This window comes from Pungitius pungitius, chromosome 3 (assembly GCF_949316345.1).
Source record: "Pungitius pungitius chromosome 3, fPunPun2.1, whole genome shotgun sequence".
In the NCBI taxonomy this organism is placed as follows: domain Eukaryota; kingdom Metazoa; phylum Chordata; class Actinopteri; order Perciformes; family Gasterosteidae; genus Pungitius; species Pungitius pungitius.
The window spans coordinates 4,831,257-4,858,400 of record NC_084902.1 but is presented as its reverse complement, the minus strand read 5'-3'; the positions used below and the strand labels follow the sequence as shown (position 1 = coordinate 4,858,400).

The window sequence follows — 27,144 nt, the reverse complement described above, 5'->3', positions numbered from 1 at the left end:
ACGCTGTTACCAGCAGCAAACGTTTATTTTGAACATGCTGGCTGCCTTTGTCCGAGCGGCCCACTGTGATCACGATGAGGTCACACACAAGCAGAGAGCACCACTCGGGTTTTTACTGGTAGAGGAGGAAGTTTTCCCTTGTGAAGGCCAGTTGTTGCTGCTTTAAGATAAAGTGTAGAGGTTAACTACGGGAATGGCTTTGAAGTGAGTGGTAATGAGCGCAGGTGTGTGTGTGTGTGTGTGTGTGTGTGTGTGTGTGTGTGTGTGTGTGTTATCACCAAAACTTACCACAGAGATAACTGGTAGAAACAAGAGAGAATAATTGCCTTTAGCACATTTTCTAACACACTTTCATGTCTGGAAGATTGATCGCCTGCATGCGCAAAACAAGATTGAAAACCACAAGGAATACTTTCCATCATTTCACCATCATGGACAGAAATTCCCACCTCCGGGAGCCGCGTTGCAAATTCAGGAGATTCCGTTGATCCCAGCCTGCCAGAGCCGGGGTGTGAGTGAGAGTCATTGGAGACGGAGTTCTGAGAGTTGGGCAGTGCTCACATTTCTCAAGGGGGCTGTTAGATATTCTTTTAATATCCTCTGGCGGGGCTTTGGCCCCACGATAACATGTCAGCTAACCCCTCGTTGTTAAAGAAAAGTGGGTATTGGCCAATGAACTGTCTCTTCTTCCCTCATTCCACTAACAGGGACACCCGTTTTCTTTCAATATGGTTCCTCTTATTCTGAATGCAAATGCCTGATTAGAATGTTTGGAATTGGTCCTGTATGGTGTGAGTTGATACTCTAGCGTGTGTGCTGTACTGTACACACAGCATGTGCTCTTTACAGTTAAAACAATACAAATAGAATCATCAGACATGTTTTTGCAAAGCTAGGTTTGGAACAACAAGTACTTTTGTACTTTTGCTGTTGTACTTTAGGCAGAAAAACCAACAAACAACAACACGCATTTACCCTCAAATGCACTCATACATTATAAAAGCCATACAAATTGGTTTGCCCATGAGGGCCTGGTTAAGCTTGTTCAGGGGCACAGCTGTTTCTGCTAATGATTTGGATTGACTCTGTTTTGCAGTTTGGAAATCACATCTCCCACAAAGCTCTAAATGGAACAACGGTGAAGAAGCCTTATTCAAAATTTAAAAAAAGAGGTTGCTGCACATCATCTTGTGGACAGAAGGAGCCCAAATGCAGCAGAAGAAGAATAGTGTGTGCGTGTTTCAGACGAGGTGTTGTGGATTACAGTTCTTGCCTGGGACATCATAGGATCACGTTCCACAACATCACAGGATCACATTCCACAGCATCATGGGATCACATTCCACAGCATCATGGGATCACATTCCACAGCATCCTGGGATCACATTCCACAGCATCATGGGATCACATTCCACAGCATCATAGGATCACATTCCACAACATCATGGGATCACATTCCACAGCATCATAGGATCACATTCCACAGCATCATGGGATCCCAATCCACAGCATCATGGGATCACATTCCACAGCATCCTGGGATCACATTCCACAGCATCCAGGGATCACAATCCACAGCATCATGGGATCACATTCCACAGCATCATAGGATCACATTCCACAACATCATGGGATCACATTCCACAGCATCATGGGATCACATTCCACAGCATCATGGGATCACAATCCAGGTTTCTGCATCAAGGCAAAGAGATGGCAAAAGGCCCAACGCCCACACAACGTTTATTTCTGCACAATATTTGTAAGATGATGCACATGATAATGATGACGCCTGCAACTGTACACAAGCTGTGAGTCTGTCTAAACAGCCTGAGGGGAGAGGAAGTACACACATACACACAGGCTGACTCACAGACGGAATTCAGAAGGAATGTAAATGTTTTGCTCAGATGATTGGCATTCAACTAAATCAAGTCAGTTATAAAAATAAAGTACACAATGCGTACCCCTCTTCCAGGGATTTTCACAACCGTTAATTTAACTGCTGTTATTACAGTAAAATGTGATGTGTTGTCTTTACGATGACTATGAAACTATGAAGGCAGGAGTCTCCCTCTCTACTCCATGTGTGTGTATCTTTCTTTACCTGCAAACCGTCCAAACTACTTCACACCTGGCGGGTGCGTTGCTGGGTACTCGAGGGGGGCGATCACACCCCCACACACACACGGAACAGATTCCAATTATTACTCCTCGTCGTCATGGATACAACAGGTGGCTCTGTTTCTTGTGGTTGACACCCAAAGTCCTTTGATTGGCACCAAACCTAAACCAACCGGATCGTCCGTTGTGGTCTGGGCTCCACCGTCTCTGAGACACACAGTAACTGCTGATCTGACCTGCAGTTTGTCTTTCTGGTTTAAATATGACATTCGTTCCGTATATGCAGCCAGTTACATGTTTTGATACCATTATCTTTTTATTGGGGATTTCATTTCTGATGTCTTCTAAGCACGTTTATCCGCTGAGGCTCTTCTGTCCTCCGGATCAACCTCGAAAACAGACACTTTGTATTAAATAGAAGACCTTTTTTGCTGTGATCTTATGCTAAAAAAGCAAATGATTACTGTAGACTTGAAGACTGTGGGAAAAGTCCCAAAAGTAAAAATGGAATAATAGAACCTTGTGAGTCAGATATAATAATAATTCCTATTCATGTAGCAGGGTTATGAAACAGTGCCGTGAGCTGCTTTTGTCCAGGCCTGCCCAATGCCACAAAAAATAACTTGGAATAGAGACTTGCTGGTTACTGTTTGTTTGCAAAACATTCAACATTTGAGTCTCTGGTGTCAAACCCTAATTTCTTCTTACCTTCCAGATCAATCCATTGTTGGTCAGTTATGATGTCAAGAAAATGGAGAAGAAGAAAAAAACAACATTCATTTCTGTTTCTTCCTTTTGTTTCTTGTCCCCTGTGAACAGTGGTGAACCAGGAGGGGCAGCCTCTGATGGAGGGGAAGCTGAAGGAGAAGCAGGTCCGCTGGAAGTTCATCAAGCGCTGGAAAACCCGTTACTTCACGCTGGCAGGAAACCAGCTCCTCTTCCGCAGAGGCAAATCAGTACGAAATCAGTTCAGAAAATCTTCATTAATGTGTCCTTGTTCCGTGTCATTTGAATCGTGATGAAAATCTATGAGACAGTGGAAATCGCATCTCGCCATGAGCTCATTATCCCTCGGGAGCATCGGGTGAATCCGACGGTAACAAACCATCGCCCCGGTGATAACTGCTCGCCTCGTCTTCAGGCCTGAGCGCGACGCTGCGCCAGCCTGAGTCACGCTCAGGCCTCTGTAACTCAAAGCAGAAACCATCTTATTTCATTGCACACAAGTAGCCAGCAAAGAGCAGGAGGTACGAAACGGGGAGTGGGAGGGAAAGAACGGATCACTCTGAATGAAGAGCGCACAGCAGCATCTTCCCTTCCCGTAAGGTCAAAGTAATGCTAACGTCACTGATTGGAGTGTTTCTATGAGAAGGTAAAGTTTGTTTAATCAAAACATCAGGCGAAAGCAAGGCGGCCAGCAATGTGTTCAGGTCAGTTTGTTAAAAGATTTGGTCAAGCTTGATTTTATCCAGCTGCAAGAAGAAAAATATTTTCACGCAGCTCAAGTCGTGAGAAAATCTGATTTATTTGGAATTTTACTTGCGTGTTGGTGCTTGCATCCAGGTTCATGGCAGTTATCTACAGGAGTGAAACAATTCATTATAATTGAAATAATTATCATACCCACCAGGTCTAAACTTAAACACGTTTATACAATCAGCTCCCAAAAGGTAGAGGCAAGCATGACACCAAAGATGTTCTCTGGATATTCTCTTGAATGACTCGAACAAGAGTCATTGTGCTCCTTTCCAGATGGTTTTGCACTTCTCCTCCTCTTTGTGGTTTTGAGTCTTTGTTCTTGGAGCTCAGTGCATCTTTGTTCTGGAGGCATTTCAGCAGAACTGTGTTGTGAAAGACCTTTTACCCAAAAAGGGAATGAGATTGAGAACAAGAAAATGGGTTGTTTCCTCTACAATTAATTAGCGACACTGTGAGGGTCGAGACTTTGTTTTGTACCTCACACTATTACAACAGGTTGATTAAATGCTAACTGATTAGTGTGTGTCCACCTACTCTGAAGCCAGCATGTTATTTATGTACACGGTGATTTGATTTGTGGATAACGAAAAAGAGAAAAGGAAAAAGGGGAAAAGAGAAAAAGACCCACCACTTGCTTCATTGAGGTCTTGCATCGTAGTTTGTTTACATTTGTTAATCTCAAATATGGGTTCCTGAATGTGGCTAGAAAATATACTCAGCCACTTTTGAGGGTTTTGGCGGAGTTGACTGTGCATGTTGACTTTAAAAGAGAGGTTTTTATAATAAAAACCTCTCTTTTAAAGTCAACATGTATTTACAGGATGATTTAGAACATTTACAGACAACCTGGTACAAACGTTGTTTGAAATTTTTTTAACTACCGTCCTGTTTTGTCCACCCCACAGAAAGATGAGCTGGATGACATCCCGATTGAGCTGAGCAAAGTGCAGAGTGTCAAGGTGAGGAGTTATACTGGCGTCCCCTAAAAAAGCTGCTTCTAAAACCTTACAATCTTCCAATCATATTTTTTTTTGTTTTTATTTTTGGGCCCTAAGAGTTGAAGGTGAAGGTTTGAACAAAAGATGTAAACCTACTATCACCACCAATACCAAATTGACATGATAAACACAAAAAACATTCTTTAAAGTATCGAATGACCCTACCAATCAAGATCAATCATATCTACAACCAACAACCCCTCTGACACAATAATAACCATAGCATTTAAAACAATAAAATCTATGGACTGTGAGTTTGAATTGAAAAGAAAAGGGGGATGCGAGGACATAAGACAAAAAACTAAGGAAAGGCAACAAAAACGGGATGACTGTATTATCGACTATCCCCACCAGAGGGAGGCAAAGAGCCAGTAACTGTAGTATCGACTATCCCCACCAGAGGGAGGCAAAGAGCCAGTAACTGTAGTATCGACTATCCCCACCAGAGGGAGGCAAAGAGCCAGTAACTGTAGTATCGACTATCCCCACCAGAGGGAGGCAGAGAGCCAGTAACTGTAGTATCGACTATCCCCACCAGAGGGAGGCAGAGAGCCAGTAACTGTAGTATCGACTATCCCCACCAGAGGGAGGCAGAGAGCCAGTAACTGTAGTGACAACTATCCCCACCAGAGGGAGGCAGAGAGCCAGTAACTGTAGTGACAACTATCCCCACCAGAGGGAGGCAGAGAGCCAGTAACTGTAGTGACAACTATCCCCACCAGAGGGAGGCAGAGAGACAGTAACTGTAGAAACGACTATCCCCACCAGAGGGAGGCAGAGAGACACGCTGTAGAAACAACTATCCCCACCAGAGGGAGGCAGAGAGACACGCTGTAGAAACAACTATCCCCACCAGAGGGAGGCAGAGAGACACGCTGTAGAAACAACTATCACCACTAGAGGGAAGCAGAGAGACAATAGATGAAGTATTCCTCACCAGACCTCTGCATTACCTCTAAGCCACGGAGGGAAGATAGTGTGTAGGTGTGTGTGTGTAATTTGGTCACCTTGCAATGTATTAATATATTAAGATAGAAGTAAAGGCAAATGACAGCAGCAAACTTTCCAGAAGACGAATGTTTCAGTGCAAGTTTCTCATTTGCTTCTCTTGTCCTCATAGGTGGTGGCCAAGAAGCGCCGTGATCGGGGCCTGCCCCGGGCCTTTGAGATCTTCACAGACAGTAAGACGTATGTGCTGAAGGCCCAGGATGAGAAACATGCCGAGGAGTGGCTGCAGTGCATCAACGTGGCCGTGGCTCAGGCCAGAGAGAGGGAGAACAGGGAGGCCACCACCTACCTGTAGAGTACGCTGACGAGGACACGCACCACACGTGTTGGTAATACAAGCCGTGCATACAAATTCATACCCCTACAGATATGCAAACACGGAGTAAGATTTAGTTTTTGCTGGAGACAAAAACGTCCACTGCCAGTACCACAACGTTCTATTTGTAATGGGTGGTGTACTCAAAATTCAAAACATAATGAAAACATTTTTTCATGCACTGCTAGAGAAATAAAGTATTCAATTAAAACCAAACTGAATCATTCAGCATCTCTGGAAACTTGGGATTTGTGAGTTTAATGGTGCACAAGGATTGAGATGCATTTAGTAGCCAGAATAGTATTTAACAATAAAGACATCCAGCACAGACCTCATCAGGACTGTGAGCAATAATGAAACTAAACAGTCTCCTTGAAAGCAGGAATTGTGAGAAAGAGGAGCTGTGTAGTCAGTTCTGTTCTTTCCCATTATATTTTTGACCTTGTATTTTTATCTTTTAATCATAAAACCTTTTTCTGCATGACATTTTCCAACTAAATATTTTTTTCCTATGACATTGTTTGATCTAAAATATTTTCCAAAACATTCGACATATTTAATTTTTTACTTTTTATTCCATTACGTTTTTTGACAAAATATATTTTCCTTTTTCCTTAAAAGCACTGCAGGGCTTAAGTACAGCCACCCACACACACACACCTAAAGATGAACGTCCCGGTCTCTTGATCCTAAATCATTGGTCTCATGGAAAGCAATTAATTGGCTGTCAGATTCTATCGTGCAGATATTCTTCACAACTGCAATGGATCATGTAAACCGGTCTTTTATCTCACAGCAGGCCTCCCTCAGGGAAGGGTCAATCTCAGCTTTCTTTGAATGAAATACTTTGGGAGGCAGCTGTGTGAATAAACTGGATACTGTATCATCTTCCCATCAGTTTTCCTCCTGTTATTTTCACTACTTTAATCAATCTTTAGAGTTGGGAGGATGGAGACAATACTCCAATACCAACCGTCACAAACTATACGTGAAGATGCTACATTTGATGAATGTATAGAAACATTTAACATTGTGTAAAGATTTGTGGGCTTTAAACTGTTGAATTCCATTTAATTGTACATTTGATTTTTCATAAGTTTAATATTTATTTTTTACACATGCTGTTGGAAAACCTCAATGTCTAAAAATGCTACTTTATCAGTGAATGTTGCTTTCAGTCTTCCTTCCTTTTTTTTTTACTATAATCTAATACTGCAAATAAATGCTGTATTTGAGTCAGTAACCGGATATAAAGTATTGTATATTTGCTTGTTGCACCGTTTGCATGTCTGACACTGACTTCTTTTTTCCAATAAATCTTTTATAGTTCCTGGGTTTGATTGACTGTCACATTTTAATTCTAGTTTTCATTGAAGTTATTAAATTCCTGCACAGCACAGGCATTAGAGACGTAGGACCAATGCGTCGAAATCAATGTTTTCCCTCCTTGTACAACGAAGACTGTCAGGCTGTTTCTTTGTTACAACAATCCTATTCAATAAGACCAGTTCAGTGGCATAGCTCATTTATTATTGAATAAAAATTGGACATGAACACGTGCAGACTAAAAACCAGTGTAACAAATTGACAACCATAAACTGCTTCAAATCAAATCTGCAACTCCTGCTGTAAAAAAAAAAAAAAAAATCTATAATTGAAACTGTACAAAACTGCTTTAGCAACATACATTTGTCAAAAAAAATGATGGAAAATAAAATATACCACTCCCCCATCTGTCCCTTAATTTGCAAACATACTGATCTTCCTGAATGATCGCTTGACATTTGTTCATTCAATGTTCCACTGAGCGGTTTGCTTTTATAAATCAAAGCGTTCACATTTTGTCAGCAGATATCGAGCCATCTTTACACTGTAAATAAGTTTTGTTTTTCCCAAAGTCCATAACTTTACATGTAAAACTAAGAACGCAAGGGTAGGCTAGAGAGATGGTTGTGGTGTGTGCAGGGTGGAGGTATCAAGGGAAAAGGAAGAGCAACTTGTAGCAGGAGAGGGCGGGACAACCGGTCTGGGCCTGATGTCGCGCTGCATTGGTGTCTTCCATCAACCAGTGGAAAAAGGTGAGTAAACGTACAAATAGTCCACTTACTGCTGGTGGATACGGCTGCAGCCCGGGTTCCTCAGACACAGACAGACACACACACACACAGCCAGTCCACGGAAACACAACATCAACCACCTCCGCCAAATATCAGCTACAAGTGTGCTGTTGCGTCGATGAGTCAAATCAATGAGTATTTTATAACTAAGACATTGTACATGCAGAAGGTATGTGCAGGATTTAGTCAACATCGTTTCCATAAATACCAGCGATGACAAAAAAGAAATTCAATAAAAATAAGTAAATTTGTTTTTACCGTTTTGAGGCCAGCAAAAAAGAGGATCAAAATTCCTGTAAAGCATATAGTTTAAATGGTCATTTTTAGAATGCATATGAGAAACCCAGTAACCCAACTATGTTGGTATTAGGCCCAGTATACCCAAAATGGAACCAAACTTTGCATGTTCCCCCAACCACATGGGCAGAGGACACGTCAGCGATGTCTTCTGACAGGCTGCAGATATTTGTTTAAGTGCAACCATTCAGTCAACCTTCAGAAGAACTCGCAAGACGTGACGTCATCGAATGCAAACACTCGGAGCTGCACTGATTTAGCACACTGCGCTCAGAGAACACGTCAAAATTATTCTGATATTGAGTATACTGAAAATACTTCAGTGACCATCAGTCCTCGAGACAGCCTGTTGAGGGAGGAAGAGGGGGATTGGAAGAGGGGGATTGGAAGAGGGGACGGGAGTGGGGGGTTGGAAGAGAGGGGACGGGTCCTTAGCGGCGGTGGCGGTGTCCTGAGTGGCCACTACTGCTGTGGTGTTTGCTCTTGTGGCCACGCTCTCGCTCCCTGTCCCTGTCGTAGGACCGCTCCCTCTCTCGCCGGTCTCCACGGTGACCGCCTCCTCGCTCGTGCTTGTGTTTCTTCGTGGTGAGCTCAAAGGAGCTGCGCTCTCTGTCTCTCTCCCGTTCCCTCTCTCGGTCCCGTTCCCGGTCCACTTTGACCGGAGTGCGGGACCGCGTGCGAGAACGCGAGCGCTTCCTCTTGTGAGCCGTTCCGCCAGCACTGTTGCTGTGGCGACTGCTGGGCTTGGAGTCGCTATTGCTGTGGTGGCTGGACTTGGACTTGAGGTGGGGGAGGAGGGGGGAGGGCGGATGTCGCCGAGGTGACGGACTACGACTGTGAGAGCGAGAGCGTGAGCGCGAGCTGTACGTCCCTGAGAGACTGCGTCTGCTGTTGTAACTGTGGAAGCAGAAAAAAAAGAAAATGAGGAATACGTTCCACTAGTGAAACATAAATAAGAGTAAAGAGACAAACAAGACATTAAATTAAATCTGGACATATTCTCAGGAAACTTACTGTCTGCGAGGCGAGCGGGATCTAGACCGGGACCGTGTTCTAGACCGAGATCGACTTCTGCTCCTACTGTTCTTCCCAATCTTCATGTCCTTCCTTAAGCTGAAAAAAAAAAAAATACAAATATTAGGAACATATAAAACAACAATTCCTGTTGGATAAGCTCGTACTCCAAAACTACAGATATTGTGTGGGTTTGTTTCCTACCCATTGTGTGGACTCTTGTTGACCTGAGTCCGGCTCTCTAGCTCCTTCTTAACTGGTTTGAGGGTCTGGGGGTTCGGGGACTTCTCCTCTGCCTTTGCCACGCTTGGCGAGCACGGTTTGGAAGCCGGAGAGAAGCCACCGAGTGTGGACAAAGCAGGGGTGCCATCGGGATTCAGGCCTTTCGCTTTCAGCTTGGCCTCCGCCAAGAACATTTTCCTCCGATCCACCTCCTTCTCCATCTGGTCGTAGTTAGGCTGAGGAAGGAAACACGATGTCAGCGGGCGTTTCCCTAAATGGTTTGTTGTGACATAACACACATTGTGTGTGACATTATTTTTTTATGTCACACAAAATGAGGAATCTATGCCGATGCTTACAGCTTAATAGACAGTATGAAGCACGAGGGAGGTGTCAAAAATATAGCTGATGCCGTCAAGTCCGAATTTTATTTCAATCACCAGTTTAGTCTTTAGCTGCAGTTATAATACCTGGCAAAGGCCAGACAACCGTGCCCCTGCAGTGAAGTTGGCTTCTGTGATGATCAGACTTCCACCACAGCAGGAAAGACCATCATTTGTGGAATTGACCAACATCCCTGAACTTAATGCACCAACCAAGTAAATCCCTAAGTAACGATGTCCATTTAGTCTGCTACCAATTATGAATAGTCAATTACAGTTGTCCCCAAAACTTAGTAAAATGTTGAATTTGATTGTTAGTCATTACCATGATAATCCAAGGTCAAACTAATACGGTCTTCTCCCCTCCCCCCCAAAAAAAAGAAGCGTACCTTCTTCCTGGTGTAGAGCTTGAGGGTGGTGATGCAGACCTCTTTAACTTCATCCTCACTGGCTCCAAACAGCAGGTACCAATTAGGCCTGGATGGTAGAGGTATCTGTGAGACATAGGATTGGAGTAAACCAGATTTAGTGCCAAAAACATGATTTGACAACACAGCAGTGTGAAACGGTCCTTTAGAGAACCACCAGCTCGTACCTGCAGGGCTCGAGCAGCGAGGAATATGCAGGCACACGCTATGGTCTCCGCTTGGAATCTCACAAACACATTTGTCCGCAGGGTATCATTCATGTAGTTCCTATTAAAGACAAAAAACAACAAATAGAAACAAAAACATAGCATCTTCTCTACACAAAGCCACATCTCACCCATACCAACAGATTGTAAAAATGCGTCAGTTTTGGCAGCATGTTGCTGTCTGTCAACAATCTGACTCCACTGCGGTTTTATTAGGGCTTTATGAATTGTCTATTGTCGGTTTTTTTCTTTAATAACCTCTCTTTTTACCAGATATTTTCTGTGGGTAAATAAGCATCCCCACAAACTTCTAACAGACAGTTTAAGGATTAAACCGATAGAGGCACCAACAGCATTAAAGGTTATACATATTAAAATACACAGAAGCAACACGCGATATGCATTGGAATCTGTAAAATTTAACTTTGTCCATTTCTCTCTGGGGCATCCATGGGATTACCGTATGCAACAGGTAAAGCATGAAGACACAAATGGGGGGAAAGAAATCTACTGAAGACCTGCCAACACCATTTCACCACACTGACCTTTGAGTAGCTAGATCAAGGCTAATGATAATTGCAATAAGGACACATGCCGTGTGTGAGGTGGGGAGCATGCAGACATACGGATTCAACATATTCATTGAGAATGCACTTGTAGTTTCAATCATATCTGAGGGAGGCGCAGCATGTATGGTGGCATGCATGACAAATAGCGTTTGGGAGTCAGAGGCATGTTGACGTGATCAAATGATGCAGGTCTAATATTCTGACGGTTTGTGATACACATTGCCTTTAGGACTCAACTGTAAAATAGCAGCCAATTTTAAAGTAAAAGTAAAATTGCTCTGGCTTCAATTAATAACAAAAGTAGGATAACCGATTTCCTCTCTGCAACCCCATTAAAAAAAAAAAAAAAAATCAGATTGCCTCACTACTTCAGTTTAGTGGAACCTCTGATGTAAACAGGGATGATGGATAAAATAGATTAGCCATGAAGAGTTGGAGGAAATAAAAATAAAGACAAAATGGCCAGGATGTGAATCAGGGAAGTACAGGGTGGTGTGAGCATCTATGTTCTTAGGAAACATAGAAGTCCGAAAGACAAAAAAAACAAAAACGAGTGTTAACAGAAAAATGATTAAACTCCTATTGCCTAATACGACACTGATCCCATTCATATTGTCAAAAAGAACTGCAGCCAGCAAAAAAAGTACTACTAATCGCAAAGCAGTGAAACATCTCCAAATACCAGGAGTTGGGTTACACCATTTGAAATAATATGAACTGCTCTTCTGGAAGGATTCCACAAGTACTTATGAACAACGTTGCCACACCGGGATTACTTCCAGTCTCGCCTGCCTTCATCAAACGACATGCACTAACGCCACTATAGTTAACACACAGCCGCTGGATTCTGACTGCTGCGTGGGCGAGACAGGTCCGTGGAGGCAAAACCTGAGAACCGGATCAGCCTGTAAAACAGACACATGTCTGAACACCAAGTAAGTTGGGGACAGGACACAGTATAATACTGTAAATATCAAAAAAATGTTAAAGGGTAAAAAAAATTTATATATTCTGTTGTGCCCGAGTTTACTTCATTTCTAGATGCAAGTAAACTAGAAAAAAAGTCAGAATATAAATGTATACGTAGCTACTTAGCAAAACTGGGTATTACAGTTAAAACCTTTGTAGCAAGACCAAAAAAAATACAAATCCTTTTGGACACCCAAGAGAAAACAAGATGATGTTGGCTGTTGGGAAAGGCCCGCCCGCCCCCTTCAGTGAATCTTGGCATTGGGATTGGCTGTCTGGAGAGGGGCAGCCAGGCAATGGGGGGAGCTTCCTTAGGTCATGTGGTTGGAGGAGGCAGAGTTCAGAGGTTCTTTATGTGACTTACCAGCATGGACTACCCTTTAATCAAAGAGTAGAGAGAAAGGACAAAGTTAAACCAAGTTCCATGAGCACCGCAAATCAAACAGACTTTACAGCAAAGCCATGTAAGGGCAGAGAGTGAGATACGCAACAGGGTTGCAATAACAAAAATTGCTCCATCAGAAGAAAAAGAAAAAAAGGTGGAAGGGTTAAAAATGGAGTGAGGGAACGTCGCAGTCAAACCTGGGCGAAATGGTTGTTGAATAATTTTCAAAATTTGTGCTTAAGAACACATGGGGCACTTGAAAATCACTTATCCGACAGGTGCCGTTTCCATATATGGGATTGTTCCAAGATCCTAGCAGATAAATAAAGTGTGCTTCAAGCGATTCGAACATTTGAAACTCGTTCAACTGTATATTTAGCCCAGGTCTGGTGGCACTTCTTGCAGACATGACACAGGTTGCTGCTGTGGGAATGGACTGTGGAGAACTTGGAGGGAACTTACCAGGCCGTCTGGACAAGTGTCTGGTTCTTCTCACACTCAAGGACTTGAAGGTACATGACGATAATCTGGAATCATAAAAGAACGGTACTTTTAAAAACACAGAAACACCCCCGGGGTCTTCATTGATCATGTTGCACAAAGAACTGGGACTAGTTTCTAAACGCTGCTTCCTGTCTGGTTGCCTGCATGGTAGAACAAACTACACTGCAGTACAACTTAAATAGTTAGAGTGTGGCTTAAACTCACCTTGTGAGGATGCTTGACATGCACACAGAAGCCCAGCTCCTTCAGGATCCGCCGTTCTCCTTTGATGACTTGGTTTTTTGTATTTATGTAGTTCTGATCAAGTATCAATGAACTTGGAGTCCTAGTTCATAAAGGAATCAAAATAAAATAATGTTTCCCCCCTTGGAAATAAATAAGGAAAATGCCCTTTTGATGTCTTGCACTACTAGTTTTTTTTCCCTTTCAACCAACTCAAAGCAACAGGTGTAACTGTTTGCATGCCTGACAGTTTGCTGGGGATTGAGGACTCCTGTGGTTCTAGTGAAAGCATATGGGATTTTGGAGATGGCCCTCTACCCCATTCACCATTTTTTATAGCTTTTACAGAAATATCACCTCCGATCTTTCAAATTGCAGTATCACCGACTCAAAAACTAAGGTAACAGTCACAAATGTTTTCTCATCTAATCTTGTGCACTGTACATTAAAGTAAAACTAAAGTAAAAAATCTAACCAAAAACCACGTGACTTATATTATAGCCACATATCCAAAAGAAGAAAACAAACAGAACACTAAATCAACCTACAACATATGTGCTGGATAACCAAATTATTTTAAACACTACTAACGCAGACATACAGTTTTACAAAAGCAGAATTCATTAACACAACTTGACTTTTCTAAAACTGTGATCTATAATTGTGTGCTATTTATGACACAAATTTAATATAATAGAAAATAAATTTGTCAGAACAGAGAGAACTTAAACCACATTATTATTCAGAATAATTCAGTATCTTTACCAACTATCAAAGTTCAAATCAAAATGTAGTATTTTGATGTCAATTAACAGATAATTGTGAATACTGTCATGCACGGTAAAATGATCTGTGCGACATCCATTATTTAACATGACCAACTATCCCAGTCCACATCTAAAACAAAACTTGCCACAAGTGCATCATGGTTACCTTTACAGCTGAATCAAAGTCACTACGAAAAATACCTTTTCTTTTTTTCCCCCTTTTAAAGATACAGTGCATGCACCGACCCTGAACAAGAACATAACCTGCGTGGTCTACAAGTATCCTGTAATTATTCTGCAAACAAGGTGATATTTCTATAAAAGCCATGGGTTGGCGAAAAGTTGGTGAATGGGGTTTTACTCTTAAAGCACAAACAAGATGCACAGTGAAGAGCAATCAGTGAAGAGGACTACGTTACCCAACGGGCCGCAGATTGACGGACAGATAACCAAAGCTTAAGATTGAACCACAGGAGTCCTCAAGCCGCCCCGGGGGCCAAGGACCTTCGGCCAACTGTCTTCTCTGATCCCAGTGCCCCACAGGGGTTCAGACCACGGGCGTCTCCCACAGGAAGGGGTAGGGTGGCCCTGGGGGAGGAGAGACCCCCTTGCATCTGGTTGTCATGCCGACTGCTTCATCTTACGTACCATTCCACATCACCCAGGCTTTGGTAAATGTAGCTGGTCGCTGTTAGTTGGTTGCAAGGGAAAAAAGAAGCCAAGTTAATGCCAAGGCCTAGGGTATTGACATGAACAGATTTCTATGTAGACAAAGGCACACGCAAATAAAGCTGTTGTGCCTCGTCTTACAATGCGTGCACATTTTTTAGGGCGCATGTCAAGGTAATAATTTCAGTGTAGTGTCAAACTCAGACGTTATTTGTTGACAATTACACTTCTGAAACTACAAGTGAAGCGGAAACTGAAAAGTTTTAAAATAGTTTAGAGTACAAGGATATACAGAAGGGCAATTTCACAGCAAAACAGGTGATACATTATATTGGATACATCCAAGTGTAGCATGATCCATGTATAACAACATGTATTGTTTGACAAGATAGAAGACTGGATTCAGTATGGATACTTACTTTTTGCCTCTGATCTGTCTCAGATGGTGAAAAACATTTATGACATCTCTTATTCGTCTAGGTGCTTCCTCAATCTTGGAGGCCAAGTTGATACAAGCCATAGCAACAATCTGGGAAGAAGATAGTTGACAAACGATTGGAAGAGAGAGTTCAATAACCTATGGCACGCATCCAGAAATAAAAGACCCTGAACATTATATGGCTCTCAACAACCTAATCAAATTCTACCATTCCTGTTCATGCTGTGGTGTGTATTACAATATCTTTGGAAGAATTAAATCACGGAAGAACAGCTTTAAGGAAATTATTAAATAGTGTATCTATTGTTTTGGCTTCATGATGATGTAACGTTACATCACAGAGACAATAAATTGTATTTGTGGAAATAATGATGGTATTATTCAATGAATTTAGTTTAAGTTATTTATAGAATGAGAAGACGCAGGATGTAACATTGACCGGTCAACCAACGACCACTTGAAGCTTTTAAGATTGACTCTCAGATTAATGTTACGTAACGTCAAGTTTACATGTGCAATTTTTTCAGGAGTTACAAATCATTTAACGTCATCCAAAATAGATAATGTTTTCATACGGTGTCATCTTTATACTTCGTTAATTTGTTTTCATGCGGATATTGAGTAACGTCTCTTTTGAAGCAGTTCAAAAAACGCTGGTAGAACGTCGACAATATGGCTGCCACGAACGTAACCGCAACGGCAAGCTATGCTAACGTCACAAGCTAACGAGTACAACCAGCGCCCTGACAAAAGGACCATATGTCCAAGATGACTTACCTCAAAACTGTGCTTGACGAAGGACTTTGAATAGAAAAAGCGATGAAACAGCACTTGCCCAGTTGCCATAGCCACCTGTCGAGATAAAATAGACCGACCATTGAGATTCGAAAGTCTTGTATAAGCAGGCCTAACCTTGCACAATGGAGAGCCGCCATTTTAACTACACCACGCCAACGTTAAAATGCTAACATTAGCAAACAGCTAACACCGGGCCTAGCTGTGCTAGAAACGAAAGCTCTACTCGTTGTGAATCGAAAACGTAACGTTATATGCTACAAAAACAGTCATTATATTCGAAATTTACCTGCGGTAACCGGAGAAGAATGCCCGCCGACTGAATAAGTTCACACCCGAGAATGCGAAGGTCGGTCTCTGTGTTCAAGTCGAGGCCGTCCACCATCGACGGCGTCGGAGAGAGCCTCTCCTCCGGTATGAGCGAGTTGTCGATAGTAAGGTACACTTCAGAGTAAACTTTGTCACCGATGAGAATGCCATCGTTGTTTGTCGATGCATTGGAGGACTCAGAGAGGGGACCTGCGGCCATCTTCACCCGAAAAATAGCGATTATCAGTTATCGGGAAAAGCTCGTACAGCCTCGACGGAACGACCGCGGTGCAGGGAGACTGACAAAGCGGTGACGTCACCGCCTTGTTAGGACGCAAACGTTTGTGCACATCCACGCCGATAAAGTAGTCCCTCAATAATAAACCATTGAACACAAACCACACGACTTTGTTCAACATTTTCACTTTCACTTGAATGTAACATGCATTACACATCTCACAGTAATTTAATTAGTCCCCCATTTACTAATTATTTATCTTCACTGTTACAGTTCAAACAAAGTTAATCGCGCAATAAATTGTCAACGAGATACAAAAGTTCTCTTTTACAAGCTCCATGTATCAAAAAGTATTTTAGATGCCAAATTATTAGAAATGATTTGTTTTGCAAAACAACTGTTGATCGAAACGGTGACAATTTGGATAAAAAATGCAGACCCTTTGATTTGGTATCTATAAATATAAAAAATAGATATAGACATTAAAAATGAATATGTCTCACTCGACCAGGTATACGTTGTTATTACACAAATACTCAATTTAGAAAAAAAATAGTTAAAGCATATACGGCCGTATATTTAGCTCCTAAAATATAACTTCATATAATAAAATACAAGCGTCTCATTAGATAATGTTGTTATCAAGAGCGTTTTCCGACAACAGGCAACGGAAGGAAGCGACTCACGACCAACGGTGTCTGTGACGTCCTTTACGGGAAAGTCCGGACTTCTCACCTCTGGAACATATCCATCCGCCAATAAATAGAAACATGGGTCACGGCAGAAATACGTTTTTTTTTATTACATGAATTGTTTTTATGCGTAATATACACGCTGTTTAAAGGATGTCACTAATATCATCCATCATGTTCTGTTTAACTGTTTAAAGCAGCAACCCAGGTTGGAGTAGGATAAAAGGAAGTAAGACAGATGTCTGAACTTGATTTGAATTCTCTGGCAATTGTCCTGCCAAAGAAGGCGCAGCCTCATGTGACGGGTTAGTGCTGGGAACATTGTGTTCACTCACTGCTCTGCCTCGAGGATCGTGTAGCCTGAAGCCTTGCAGTACCTAAAGACAGACAGCAGAGAGAACTAGATACCCACCGTTTGAGGCTTATGAAAATCAGGGCACCTCATCATGGAAATGGTGTTCCTGTTTTTTAACACGTGTCTTATGAGGAACATCTACTGACCTTGTAGAGACACCACCACCAACAAGCGGATGGTGTAGTACATACTTTGCAATGTTTTACCGACAACTGACTAGTGGGCCTGAGCTGCTGACTGAGGATCTGTTGTGTGCGTCTCTGAGTGTTTTATCTACAACCAAGCATTCTTTTTGGCAAAGAGATCAATCAGCCTGCAGAGTCGCCTAAAACTCAAGTTTTACTGCAAAACATTTGGTATTTTGTCATTTGCATGGCTACAAATTTGTAAGGGATCTTGCAACACTAAAGTAAACAATGGAGACAATGATGAATCACAACTTATTACCTTATCTCAATACTTAACTCTAGTTTTAAGACCTTCACTAATTTGGTTCCATTAGTGGTTTGCAACCTTTTGGTTGGAGACCCCTTGTTAGTTAGTAAGTGCCTACTATGAAACTACCCCTCTAAGAGGGTTTCATTTGAATTTGCGTTAGAGGTACAACTATTTTAACTCTAATATCTTTAAGTAAAACTATTTCTGTGTTAAATTAGGAGGAATTTGAATTACGTGGAAAAAATTGTGTTAACAAAACAATTACTTTTATACCTCAGTTGTATTTTATCATTGAACTGGTTTGTATAATGATGTTCTAGTTGTAAATAGAGGCTTTTAAAAGTAAAGTTACAACAAACAGACACAAACCAACGCTGTGGCATTGTTTGTTTTTCCAGCAACATGAGCTCTGGGTTTTTTAATGGGTCAACAGGCAGAGCTGGTGACATTTTTCACAGTTAGGCTGTGTGCGGCGAATACCGGGTCCATACATACACAACTCCCACAGGCATGAAATCAACATTTCAAAAAAGCAAAAAAACATTGCCCGAGGCTCCAGGAAAAGTTTAATCCAACACATACCACACATGTATGTGTGTGTTTGTGTGCGTGTGAGTCTAAAACTATTGTAATCAATGGCATAATCACGCAAACACAGGACAAGGCTCTGCTTTAATAAGCTGTTTGAAGCTCTACGTGGCATGCAAAGGACCCACGCACACGCACACACACACACACACACACACACCTGGCTTTTCCTAACACACTGCAGGAGGTGGCAGAGGCCTGAGACTGAGGTCTCATTGTCCCTGTCCTTCACCAACACCTACAACCAGCCCCTCAGGCCGCACTTACGCAGTCACCACGACGACAAGAATGCTGAGCATTTTTATGTCTCCGGTTGCCCGGGTGACAGTAATTACTGTGGGAGGGCTCACGGGACAGTAGAATTCCGGGAACGACCGAAACGGAGAGGAGCGATGCATTCAGGGCCGCCCAGTGACAAACAAGGGCTTAGTCATGCATAGGCCACTCCGAGGCGTGCGTGTTTACGAGCAACATGCAGACATCCCCCAGGGACACGTGTGCATGCGTGCCTTGCTATGATAACTACTGCGAGGAGATCACACCCCGAATGTGTGCGCAATGCATGCCTGGTGTGTTAACATATGAATGTTTGTGTGTGTTTGGCCATTTGTTAAAGCTGGTTACGTTTGAATGTTTAATAGCCAATGTCAACGTAATGGGGCTTTATGTTGTGGGTCTGCTGCATTCATATTGAGATGGAGAAAGCGTTTCAAGGAGCTATTCAAGCGCACACACACACACACACACACACACAAACCAGGAATTTGACTGGATCAGAAATAAATAAAATATTTAAAAAAAAATCTGTTTAGAAACAGGGTCAGTGTGGTTGAATGCTAAATTAAGGAAAGCGAAGGAGATAAACATAATGTTTACAAATAGACATATTAGTGGGTGAGTGAGTGAGTGAGTGAGGAGGTGCCTGTGTTTTGAGGGAGGAAGGAAACAGAAAGTGTGTGTTGTCAGAACACTGTGTATCGTGGAATCGAGAGCAGAAGCAGTGACGGTGTGTTTATGCCACTGAGGGCCATAAGGAGAGGTCATCTCTTAAAGTACACAGTAGACATGCGGGTCACGGTGTGAGGAAATGTTCATGAAGGATGTGAGCAGTTCTTAACTGATCAAATCTGGAACCTTTTCAAGGCAGACATTTTGTCAAAGCAAGAGAAAGACAAAATGTTGGAAATAGTAACATCAACGATGGCTCTGTTCTGTTGGAGTGACCCAGGGAGCCATGTCAGTGTGACAGTGAACAACCCTGTAGAGCTCTGGAACTAAATCCAACCACCATCAATGTTACTAATTCCTCCTTATCTTTTCCTCCCTTAAAAAGTCAAACTGTTTGCCACACAACAGTGTGAAGGGCCTGGTACACAACCTCTATTCCTCTTTCAATTGAAACTGAAAGGAAAGGAATTCTTTTGCAACGAGCATCTAAAATTGTCATGGGCTAAATATCGGGAAAAAATGTTTGTTCTTCTTAGTTATTTGTGGAATAGATATTTCCTCATTTCAATCAAAACTAAAGTTGACAAAGAGAATGAACCGCCAAGCTCAACTTTAGTGCTTAAGTGCTCAGATCAATGGAGAGTTTCAACACTTACAGATCAACAACAACTAAGCAAATCTGATGAAGATCATTTGTTCAAGGCAGAAATTTTGGAATAAACCAGAAAATGAAACTTGAGTTGAGACTCTTTAGTGACTGAATAGTCAAGCTCCCTGACTGACTGTGTTAAATGAATACAGGGTTTACTCACTTTCCTCAATCCGAATGAAAGAATCATCAGTCTGGAAATAAAAACTGGCACTTATTTTGAAAAAACGAACCACACAGTACACTCACTAGCTTGTAACAAATGGACACAGACGCATAGGCCACATTGGGATGATTACCATGCAATCAATGTCCTTCAGTGAGATAATTGATTGAAGAAACTGAGCGTTGGTGGTGCTGGGACGGAAACAATCGCTCACTGGAGACTCGCACACACATGGCAAAATCTCATGTAACGAGTAAACACACACAAGGCCACAGGAAGGCAACAAAGAGTCAGTGGCAGAGCTCAAAAGAAAAGGACATTGCCAAATGAAGGGAGTCTATATTGCTGTTTGTGATTAAAAGGGGGCAGCTAGGGAGTGTTAATTGTGGAGGAAGAGTTCTTCGGAAATCTCGTTAAAAATCAAATGCAAACCAATAAAAAACGTACTTTTATAAACAGAACTCAAGACAGTCCGTTTCAGGAAAGCACATGAACCACTTTGTCGTGTGTATTCGGCATTTTTTCAAATGTAACTACCATGACAAAAAAAGGGGAGGTGTAAAATGACCTTTTAATGAAACAGAATGTTCATTGTTTTATTTTTCAGAACGTCCTCTCCCCCACCAACCCAGACCGTAAGCAGATTAACCATATGTGTGTGTTTTGGCCAACAGAGGAAACGTTGGCAGGATAAAATCATTATCTTCCACCTTTGTGCGTGAACGACTTGCACGTGCATTGTTTCACAGATGGGCTGGAAGAGAGGGACACGGGGAAGTCAAGCAAAAAGCTTTCCATGTGTGCCAGTAAGCAGGGAAATGAGTTCCATGCCACACACTCATCACACATTTCTGCCATCATGCCAATTCATCCCAAATGTAGGAGGAAAGGAAAAGAGAAGGGATGTGGGGGCTGGAAAGACCTTGCACAGAGTGAATCATGTCAATAACACACAAAGCCTGATCGGTGAGGGCTGGGTAATCGTTGCGTGTGTGTCGGGGGGTGCTGGCCTTAACAGTTTCCTTTGTGTTTGCCTTCTCTTTGTGTGCACGGGTGGCAAAAGGACACGCTGTGGGGCTCCTTCAGCCCTGCCCTTGTAACAGGTTGTTTGTGTATGTGTGTGCCTGTTTGTGTGTTTATCCTCTGCGTGAGTTGGGTTGTGAGAAAACAAGTGCATTGTTTGTCAGAGAGTGTGTGTCCATGGAGTTCACTGCTGTTTGGTGCTGGACGTAGTAGTTTTGTCTTGTTCATAAAGTGTGCGTGAGTTTTAGTGTAGACAATTATAGGTATATTTGTTTAAATTATTACTATCAAAGTGATAATGATATGGTTGACATTAAAATAATATAAAAACACTTTATCTGAACCGCTATACTACCCGTTCCTTCCTTCTAATTATTACAGTCTCTCCTTCCTCTCCGCTGCTAAACTGCTCTTACATTTGACCTCGCTCACTTCGGGGCAGTGTCACCTCGCGCCTTTTTTCCTCTCCATTCCGAGACTCCACACTCCTCCCTGCTCCTCCTCCACCTGGCCCCTGGTCTCTGTCTTTGTCTGAGAAGGGAGCCGAGGGCCCGCAGTGTGTTTGGCGAGTTCAAAGAGCCAGAGAGAGCTACTCGGGTTTGACTTTGGAGATGGAGATGCTTTTTCCCTGGAGGGGTTCGGGGGAGACACGGAGGAGCCCTGATGAGACGCTGGGGATCGCAGGCCAAGAAGCTCCGCTTGTGCGTGAGACAGAGCAGCAGTCAGCTCCTCCCTCTCCTCACATTCCCTTCTTACTGTCTCCTGGAGTAACAACACCTGGAGGGTGGGAAGAGAGACAGGGAGTAGTATTTAAGCGTGCAGTATCAGAGTCTCAAGCCAGGAATGAATGAGCGTGGGGAATTAGGCATAGTCACGTTCGTTCTGAAGGTGCGCAGATTAAATCAATATAGACTCGCGTATGTGAGTAAGAACAGAGCAGGAGTCTGGACGTGTTACAAAACAGACTTATTTAAAAGTTGTTTTGAAGTTCAACTGGTTCGTTAACATAAATGTAAATACTACGTGCTAATACCTTAAGATAGATGTCACTCATTCATTCACTCTTTATAATGAGAGACGCACAACTTGGATGCTGTATTTAGAGGTGGTAATTCTGAGCAGCTCTTTGTCACTGAAATAAACAAAAAGGACTAGGTCAACAAGAACCGCACAAGCAAAAAACACATAGATAAAATAACCACCCCAGTAAAATAGCACACTGACATAGCAAGCCACAGATCACATATATTCTAATATATTCACATATACAATTTATTTGCATTTCTTTCCAAAATCACACGTCCAGATACATGTGTTGCTGGGAGGTAATCATATGAACCATGACATTCTTTTCCAAATCCGGTCTTGGGAGAAATAAAGCCTCTGTCAGGGTCTGATTCAAACCAACCACAGCTCTTGTTATATGACAGCCAGACAATGGGAAAGCTGCTCAATCCTGTGCCAAAGTTTAAAAAATAACAAACTGCTGCTTTCGCAAGGCCCTTCATAGCTTTGTCATCACTAAACATGCATTTCATGCCAGCATGGCGCACGTTAATAAACACTGCTCACTGGCTCATATAATTGCAAACACGTGCCATTTGAATGGTTTACGTCATTTCGACCATCTGCTGATTGACAACAGACTTGTGTTGTGTGCATCCCTAAAGAGGTTGGCTAACAAACACAAATACAACAAACCACAAAACCACACTCTAGCTGCCATTTAGCGAGTGATCATTACGAAAATGCTAAAAGATCATTACGTAGGTACAGTACCTGAAGTATTCATAACATTAATAAACTTTTCTGCAAATAAAAAAAATATATATTGAATTGATCAAAAGGTGTCAGGGGATCAGCTGGTTTTATCATTTCACTTCCCATTTGTAAGAGGAAGAAGGTGTCATTTTGTCAGATATGTTAAGCTTCCAATCCAATGACTCCTTGGGCTGACAGTGACAACACTAATCACAAAAAAAAGATTCATACAGCCATGCATTGCAAGATATAAGTTATAAAAAACATCCATTTACAACCTGTACAGTGTATACTAAGTCATATTCATCCAGTCGTGAGTAAAACAGCTACAGATTGATGCTTTCCTCTAAGCGATGACATAGAGCTCTACAACAAAGGGAATCCCCAAATATGAGAGAGATTTGGTAAATGTGTGTGTTAACATCATATTTTCACTTATATGTGTTCCTAACCTTTGAACTCATGTGCATGTGTTAATATGTGCCTTTATGCATCTCTCATCTATGCCATTGTCTGCAATTACTGCGAGAGTGAGAGTGGCAGTTTGCCCATATGTGTTTTGCCACTTCCCCAAAAAGTATGCAAGACCTCTAGTGTTAAGTCTCCGTCTGTTTATGTGCCGGCATGTGTTACATCCCGCGTGTGATGTCTTGCATGCCAGTCTATAGCGGTGGGGAGAGACAGCCATCATTAGGGGCTCCCAGTGAGAGCAGGGTTACAGGCCTGTTAGGTGGAAGTCACACGCATGCCCACAGGGCCCCTGCTTTTAATCTAACACTGTAAACCACATTCCAGTCGCAACACACACAACCACACCACGTCTGGACCTGTGTGTGTGTGTGTGTGTGTGTGTTTGCTGTGCAGTGTGACCTCAGTGCCGTTATTGAGAGGTTACAGGTCAGACGTCTTTTCCCCCAGACAGAGTGACCTTTTCCTCTTGTCCTGGTCCAACTGCATTCAGGCCGCATTCAGCGAGGGGAGGAGGAGGGAGACCAGACAGGACGGGGCAGACGGAGAAAGAGAGAGAGAGGGACCAAATAAAGAAAGAAAGACAAAGTGAAAGCGTTTGGGAAGGAGCCGACTGAAAATACAAAGCAGAGGGAGGAGGGGAGGGACCACCACAGTGTGTTTAAGTGTGTGTTCTTGTGTGTGTCCATGTGCACAATTACACAAAGAAACTTTAGTATCTACGTCCTGTGTTAGCCATTGAATGATGTGCATGTTTGAGACTTTACGTGAACTTTTTGAGAGATAGTTTTGCGCTAGACAGTTTGGATCAACAGCAAGTTCAAACAAACTAAAAACATGTGCAAAGTTAAGCATTATATCAACTTCTTTTTTATTATCTGCAGTGTAAAATAAAAGTTGCGCAAAGTTGCGCATTTGAGGTGATGGGTGCTGATCTACTGGATAAAACTAGAAACCACATCAGGTCAGGTTCAGCATTTGACTTTATTTTCTCTCCTTTTTTTGTTCATTGTTTCAGACTTTCAGGTCTAATTTCTGTTGTTGGGTCTTGAAATGACTTTTTCAGTGATGTATCTTTCAAATTGACTGGTTAAAAGGTCACTCACATGCTCTAACACATAATGATGAGAATGCCTCAACATTGCAACAGTATCTCGGCAACAGAGAGATATCACAAGGTCATGATCAAAACCCTCATTATCTCTAACCAACACACACATCCAAACATCCAAAGATCAATAAACTATTCTAAAGAAATGATAGAAGCTAGGGTTAGAAACTAGATAAGAACCGAGAAGGATCATTAGAGACAGAACTGAAGGACAGTCTTCAAAGGCTAGAAAGAAAGAAAGACATTAAGAAAGAAAGAAAGGAAAAAAGAGACACAAATCAAAGGTCATCTAAAGGGATTATACTGATTATACTGATTGATCTGCTCTAAAACCACAAACACAGCAGAGTGAAAATGCCCCCTTTAAGTTAGATGAGAAAGAACAGGAAGAAAAGATGGCTGGGGGAAGGAGCTGCTGGGCTGAAGGTCTATGAATGACATAAAAGAGCATGTCAGCTGTGAAATTGGCATCGGGGCACCTTGAACCGGCTGAACCGATCTGGACAGGCGCTCTGAGAGGCAGGCGGTTAAAGAGACAGCGGGCTGGCTGTTGCAGGGCTGTCGGACTGCAGCACGACGAAGCTGAGCCGAATGAAAGAGGGAGACGGACGAGAAGGAAAGCAGGTGATGAAGAAGTGATACGAGCAAGTGTTGAGGATGAAAGGCAAAACAAATTATTCAGTGGGATCTTTGCCCTGACATTTACAATTCAACTGGGATTGAAGTTTTCTACATAATATTTGCTCTCACCCAACTGAAATGTATGCAGTGTTGGGCAGACAGTTTTAATGTGGATTTAGGACACTACAATGATAAACTGCACTAGAAAGGGATTAAGGTCCTACGTGTAATGTGAGAAAGGACCCTGTTTGCACTGTTCTCGGAACCTGCGCCTTTAGACCTTCTTAGAAATGTCTCATTTCAATTTGACAGGATAATGCAAGTATCAGCTTGTGTGGCATTGTGGTTGTGTGTGTATGTGACTGTAAGCATGCTCACTCACTTCCTTTTGCTGTGACCTCACTCAAAAAAACACACACGTAAAAAATTGAATCCAACTCTGGTTAAAAGAAAGAGAAACCGTAGAGTGTTGTGAACTAAAGGGAAATCATTTTTGTTTCACATGTACAGTAATAATCTGTATCTCTCATTCTTGTGAGGACAATGGAGAAACACTGCAGTGACGGACGTGCACAGACAGTGACGTACGCACGTACCTCTTCTTGAAATTCAGCATTCCTCTCATTCGCCAGCTGCAGTTCAGCCTCAGATCGGCTCAGCTGCAGCGCCTCCTGGTGTTGGGAGCACTGCAGCTCCTGACGTATCACCTCCTCCTCCTCACTCCTCCTCCTCCTCTCCTCCACCCTGCTTCCCACCTGCATGTCTTGCAGTCCTTGTAGCACCTGCTCTCTCTCCTCCAGCTAGAGAAGAACAAACAGTAGATTCCAATTGGTGGATATGTACAATTACATAGATTTGATGCCTCACTCGGTCTTTTCTTTATTTCATCAGTACAACCGCAGGGTCATTCACAGTCTGCCTGCATGCGTGTATGTGTGTGTGTGTGTGTGTGCGTCACTATTCTGTAGTGTGTGTGCATGATCAAGTTTCGTATTAATGACGCAGATGAAAAATAAACAGACAAACACAAACCTCCCTGTGCAGGATCTCCATCTGCTCCATCAGGTGCAATGCATTCTGGGTTCTGTGCTCTTTCAGGGCTGCAACCAGCTAAAAAAAAGAGAAAGACAAAGGATACATTGACACACAAGTTAAAGAGTGTGTGTGTGTGTTACTTCTCACACATTTAATGACAACATTAAGATACTTAATAAACCCAAAGTACTGTATATGTTCAGGCCAGCCGACATCCTGAGGCCTGTTTTTGATTCAAAGGCTAAACGTGACAAGGAAGTGCTGCTTTCTTTACGATATAAACAGGAAGAAGGACTGTCACACAATGCTTTGCCATGTTGTTTATTAACAAGCTTGGAACACTCTTACATGCTGAAACTGTGTCTGATAAGAGACGTTGGTTGTATTATTACTCTTTTTACAATAACGAGGGACAGATTTGGCTGTGAGAGTGGGGCTAAAGTTGCATGTGACATATTTTTAGTCGGGATTAGCCGAGGCTACCTTGTTTTGTAGAAGATCAGACAAACTGAGAGTCAGCGCCACGGGCTCAGGGTCATGGTCATGTGTGTTTATCTCGGTGTGCGTTTATGCCTTCAAGTGTGAACAAAGAAAAACTGTCAGAGAGAAAACAAAGACAGATTGGTGTGTGTGAAAATGTGAATATTTGATCCGGTGTGTGCGTGTGTATTATGCTTGTGGTTTGAGAGACTATGAGAGACTAAGATTGCGTGCACTAGATCAAATGAGAGAACACCACTTCCTCTTAGCTCGGTGAATGTGCGTGTGAGGATGGCTTGTGGGTGTATATCCTTTTGTGTGTGCAATTGTGTGTATCTGCGCATGTACACA

The 27,144-nt window shown here is 42.4% G+C and overlaps 3 protein-coding genes across 6 annotated transcripts in view; 1 reads left to right on the top strand and 2 right to left on the bottom strand.

Moving 5' to 3' along the window:
- Window positions 1-7,264, top strand: part of veph1 (ventricular zone expressed PH domain-containing 1) — a 48,038-nt gene extending 40,774 nt beyond the window's left edge. Inside the window, exons 14-16 of the mRNA XM_062561104.1 lie at window positions 2,944-3,080; window positions 4,509-4,562; window positions 5,722-7,264. Coding sequence (XP_062417088.1) covers window positions 2,944-3,080; window positions 4,509-4,562; window positions 5,722-5,904 — 374 coding nt within the window. The 3' untranslated portion in view covers window positions 5,905-7,264. The remainder of the gene's footprint in view (window positions 1-2,943; window positions 3,081-4,508; window positions 4,563-5,721) is intronic.
- A 174-nt stretch (window positions 7,265-7,438) lies between these two features.
- Window positions 7,439-16,902, bottom strand: ccnl1a (cyclin L1a). 4 transcript variants are annotated; one of them, XM_037465065.2, is made up of 10 exons: window positions 16,201-16,571; window positions 15,894-15,968; window positions 15,097-15,206; window positions 13,224-13,344; window positions 12,978-13,042; window positions 10,554-10,653; window positions 10,348-10,452; window positions 9,558-9,811; window positions 9,354-9,452; window positions 7,439-9,236 (listed from the first exon to the last, which is right to left on the bottom strand). In XM_037465065.2, the coding sequence occupies exons 1-10, from the start codon at window positions 16,438-16,440 to the stop codon at window positions 8,771-8,773; spliced, it is 1,635 nt and encodes a 544-aa protein (XP_037320962.1). In that variant the 5' UTR covers window positions 16,441-16,571; the 3' UTR covers window positions 7,439-8,770. The 4 variants fall into 4 exon arrangements, 3 of the variants coding, with proteins under 3 accessions (XP_037320962.1, XP_062417087.1, XP_037320975.1); XR_005119913.2 differs by lacking the exons at window positions 7,439-9,236; window positions 9,354-9,452; window positions 9,558-9,811 and having other exon boundaries at window positions 10,403-10,452; window positions 10,554-12,508; window positions 16,201-16,890; XM_062561103.1 differs by lacking the exons at window positions 7,439-9,236; window positions 9,354-9,452; window positions 9,558-9,811; window positions 10,348-10,452 and adding an exon at window positions 12,495-12,508 and having other exon boundaries at window positions 16,201-16,899.
- Window positions 16,903-18,326: 1,424 nt separating this feature from the next.
- lekr1 (leucine, glutamate and lysine rich 1) overlaps window positions 18,327-27,144 on the bottom strand; it is a 58,452-nt gene continuing 49,634 nt past the window's right edge. The window contains exons 7-9 of the mRNA XM_062561101.1: window positions 26,311-26,388; window positions 25,875-26,078; window positions 18,327-22,094 (exon numbers count right to left, since the gene is read on the bottom strand). Of these exons, the coding sequence (XP_062417085.1) occupies window positions 21,762-22,094; window positions 25,875-26,078; window positions 26,311-26,388 (615 nt within the window). The 3' untranslated portion in view covers window positions 18,327-21,761. The remainder of the gene's footprint in view (window positions 22,095-25,874; window positions 26,079-26,310; window positions 26,389-27,144) is intronic.